Raw genomic sequence first — 4113 nt, 5'->3', positions numbered from 1 at the left:
TGAGGGGAACCTCCTCTTCAGAGGAAAAGGGCGTTAGGAACAGATCCCTTTTTATGTTTGTTCAGCTTAATCAAGTGCATATGTTTACATTTTAAAGATTGAATGAGATTACAGCGAAAAGATAAATCATCGCGACACGTTTGGTTTGTTCCAGGGTGTCTCACTAAAATATGTCCGATGAAAAACCAAAGGCTTTGCTTTGAATAGTTCCAGTCAAGTCAGTGAACAAAAATGTGACACAAAACAAGTCATAAGTCACACGGGTATATTTGTAGCAATAGCCAACAATACATTGTATGGGTCAAAATGATCGATTTTCCTTTTATGCCAAAAAATCATTAGGATATAAAGTAAAGATCTTGTTCCATGAAGATATTTAGTAAATTTCCTACCGTAAATATATCAAAAATGTATTTTTGTGAGTGGATATGCATTGCTAAGGACTTAATTTGGACAACTTTAACGGTGATTTTCTCAATATTTTGATTTTTTTGCACCCTCAGATTCTAGATTTCAAATAGTTGTATCTCGGCCAAATATTGTCCTATCCTAACAAACCATACATAAAAAATAAATAAATAAATAAATAAAAAAGTTTATTAAAGCTTATTATTCAGCTTTCAGATTTAAAAAAAAAAAAATCCTTATGACTTGTTTTGTGGTCCAGGGTTACAATGGCATTGTTAGCATGCCACCAGTAGGGGGCATTACATAACAAGTTTCAGATTCGCCCAAATCCTTCTTCCTGCTCTATGCCTCAAAAGCGGCAATAATACTAAAACTTATAATAATAATAATAATAATAATAATAATAATAATAATAATAATAATAATAAAGATAAGAATAATAACAATAATAAAATATTAATGTTAATAATGATTATATGTAATATATTTAATCATTTCAATATTTAAATAATAATTACATTTTGTTGTTGTTGTTGTTGTTAATATATAGGCTAATAATAGGCTACATGCTTAAACTTTATTACGACAGATTATTTTCATTATTGTAGAATATGTCGTAATAAGAATAATGATAATAATAATAATAATTAAATATTATCGTTAATATTATTAGGCCTATTTGTAGGCCTAATATATTTAATCGTAATATTTAATTAATAATTACATTTTGTTGTTGTTGTTAATATGGGCTAATAATAGGCTACATGCTTAAACTTTATTATTACGACAATTATTTTCATTATTGTAGAATATGTCGTAATAAGAATAATGATAATAATAATTAACATTATTGTTAGGCTAATAACATTTATATGTAATATATTTAATCATTGTAATATTTAATTAATAATTACATTTTGTTGTTGTTGTTGTTAATATATAGGCTAATAATAGGCTACATGCTTAAACTTTATTACGACAGATTATTTTCATTATTGTAGAATAGGCTATGTAATAAAAATAACAGTTGTTGTTATATATAGTATGAGGTTGAATACTTAAATTTAGCTATTTTTAGCCTTATAGAAACTAAAAAAATGATTTTTGTTTTGTTTCACTTCGGTGTCAGTATCGGTATATTTGCAGAGAAAAACATTGTTTTGTCTCCAAACTAAAGAGATATAAATCTACTCCTTGACATACGTATAAGTCTGTGCATAAATGAGAACGAATTATCAGATATGAAACACTTGATATAAATAAATAACTTTAATAAATAAATAATATAGACACTTGAGCAACAGCTGGGCGAAAAATCCCAGGCACCTTTAAGCCGCATCTTGGTATCGCCCGAACTCCCCTCCGTGAGGCTGAATTGGTTCATTCCGATATATAAGTCGCTGTTTCACGCTTGGACAGTACAGTGTGTTATTTAGTGATGCGGCGATTATAGCGTCCGACGCGACACTCCTCCGCTCACAGGTCTATGAAGTGCTCTGCAACTTTGAAAATGTCTTAAAGCAAGCCGATAGATGACTAAAGCCTGTTTCGTGGTAGAATTTAGGCGTAATAGAATTACTAGAGTAGATTTAGTGTCATCATTGTCCTCAAGACGACCAGTATGTTGCCTTGGAAGAAGAACAAGTTCGAGCTGATCGAGGAAGACAAGCAGCAGTCCAAGCAGAAGGGCTATGCCGTGAGCCTCAACTACTCTGCGCTCACATCCTTCGCCAAATCCTGCCCAGAAAGCGCACTCAACAGAGTCGGGAGCATGTTCAAATCCAAGAGGAAAAAGGTGAAAATCACCAGCGAGGACCCTACCTATACAGTCTTGTATCTGGGGAATGCCACCACCATCCAGTCCAAGGGGGACGGATGCACGGACGTGGCCGTCAGTAAGATCTGGGGCAAGAGCGAGATGGGCAAGAACGGCACCAAAATGAAATTGACCATCAGCTCGCAGGGCATCCGCATGGTCCACGTCGACGAAAAGGCGAAGAGACCAGGACATCTCTATTTATTGCACAGGATCACCTACTGTGTCGCAGACCCGCGGCTTCCCAAGATATTCGCCTGGATCTACCGGCACGAGATGAAGCACAAGGCGGTGATGCTGCGCTGCCACGCCGTGCTGGTGTCCAAGCCGGAGAAGGCGAAGGCCATGGCGCTGCTCCTCTACCAGACCTCAGCGACAGCCCTGGCCGAGTTTAAAAGACTCAAAAGAAGGGACGATGCCAGGCACCAGCAGCAGCAGTTGATCGGGGAGCAAACGATTCCCCTGGTGCCCTTGAGGAAGCTGCTAAACGGACAGTGTTACTATAAACCCCCGGTGGAGCGCAGCAGGAGCGCACCCAAGCTGGGCTCCATCACGGAGGACCTGATCGGGGAGGAGGAGGAGGAGAAAGCCATGCACTTTGAGTGCGAGGATATTCTGGACAACGACAGCGACTGTATGGCCAACGGCAAGCAAGAACTGTGTCAGATTATCAATGACTTGGGCTCCATGAGTATAGGGAACGATGTGCAGACGCTAAAAGCCGACCTGAAAGTGACTCGCCTGCTGTCCGGGGAGAGCACGAGCAGCGAGTCCTCCATAGACAGCAACCAAGAGCCTGTTTCTCTGCCTAATGGCTTTGTGGATGGGAAAATGCAAGAAGTCGGTTGACTGTTCTTGAAAAAAAAACAAAAAAAAAAAACAAAACAATCTAGCCACACTTATATGGTAACAATGATGCGTTTAGGTGCATGAATGTGCCACTTCATCCATTTGACTTGAAAGCGAGCTGTTATTCACGGGATGTGTGTGAAAACCTAGTCAGCTGCCTACTTAGACATCATGTTTGGGACAAAATTGTAAAAATTTAATTGCCGCCTTAAGTCAAAGTGGTGCCAAAGTTACAACCAGCACTTCTTCAGCCATTTTGAATTGGTTTACTGGTTAAATGGCAGAAGTGATTGTGACAAGATGGAAACCAAGACAAACTTTTTTTGTTTGTTTGTTTGTTTGAGTTCAGCTAACTCGGAGTGCACCAAAATGCCGTCTAGATAGGCAGCTCACTAGGTTTTGAGACAAGCCATGGAGATGTTTGTGGACTTACAGACACTCGCACAATAATCCCTCATTAGGGACCTGGATGGAAGTTGCTCTGCGCAATAAGACGCTTAAAGTCTCTGCTTAGCCTCTCTATGGGGAAAGAGGTTTTAGGAAAGATCTGTTTACCTAATATGTTTCCCTCAAGGAAATGTTTAACAGTCCTGAAATATGTAACTCACTCTTTCTTTCTATATTTCTTTGTTTCTTTCTTTCGAAAGAAGTGTCTAAACTAGTTGAAGAATGAGTTACAAAACTACTTTCCTTTCAGGATGTTCCATTTTTGTTTTAAATTTTGCACTGTGGTGGATTTCAGACAAGTATTATGTTATTATTTATGTGCATAATATTGTTTTCCTTTAAATGTTCTTACAGACATGTTTTATCTTTGCTGTGCAAAAGAGACCATTTTCCTGATGTACAGAGATGTATATATAAAGTGTCAACAAAATGCATTATTTTTTAAACAATGTGGTTTGTTTCTGTGAACACCAATAAAAAAAAGTCAAATGCACATCGATGTTGAACATTCTCTGCAACATCAGCTGTAAAAACAAAGTAGGTCAAAAATCATTTAGACAACTTGAACTTGAATATGCTCTCAAGTGCGCTTT

At 37.6% G+C, this 4113-nt stretch overlaps 1 protein-coding gene across 1 annotated transcript; it reads left to right on the top strand.

Moving 5' to 3' along the window:
- Positions 1 to 1817: 1817 nt before the first annotated feature.
- Positions 1818 to 3112, top strand: fam43a (family with sequence similarity 43 member A). Its single transcript, XM_067387188.1, has one exon. The coding sequence runs from the start codon at positions 2030 to 2032 to the stop codon at positions 3071 to 3073; it is 1044 nt and encodes a 347-aa protein (XP_067243289.1). The 5' UTR covers positions 1818 to 2029; the 3' UTR covers positions 3074 to 3112.
- The last annotated feature ends 1001 nt before the right edge of the window (positions 3113 to 4113 follow it).

Source organism: Chanodichthys erythropterus, chromosome 6 (genome assembly GCF_024489055.1).
Source record: "Chanodichthys erythropterus isolate Z2021 chromosome 6, ASM2448905v1, whole genome shotgun sequence".
In the NCBI taxonomy this organism is placed as follows: domain Eukaryota; kingdom Metazoa; phylum Chordata; class Actinopteri; order Cypriniformes; family Xenocyprididae; genus Chanodichthys; species Chanodichthys erythropterus.
Note: the sequence above shows the minus strand (reverse complement) of the source record. Positions and strands in the feature narration are given on the sequence as shown.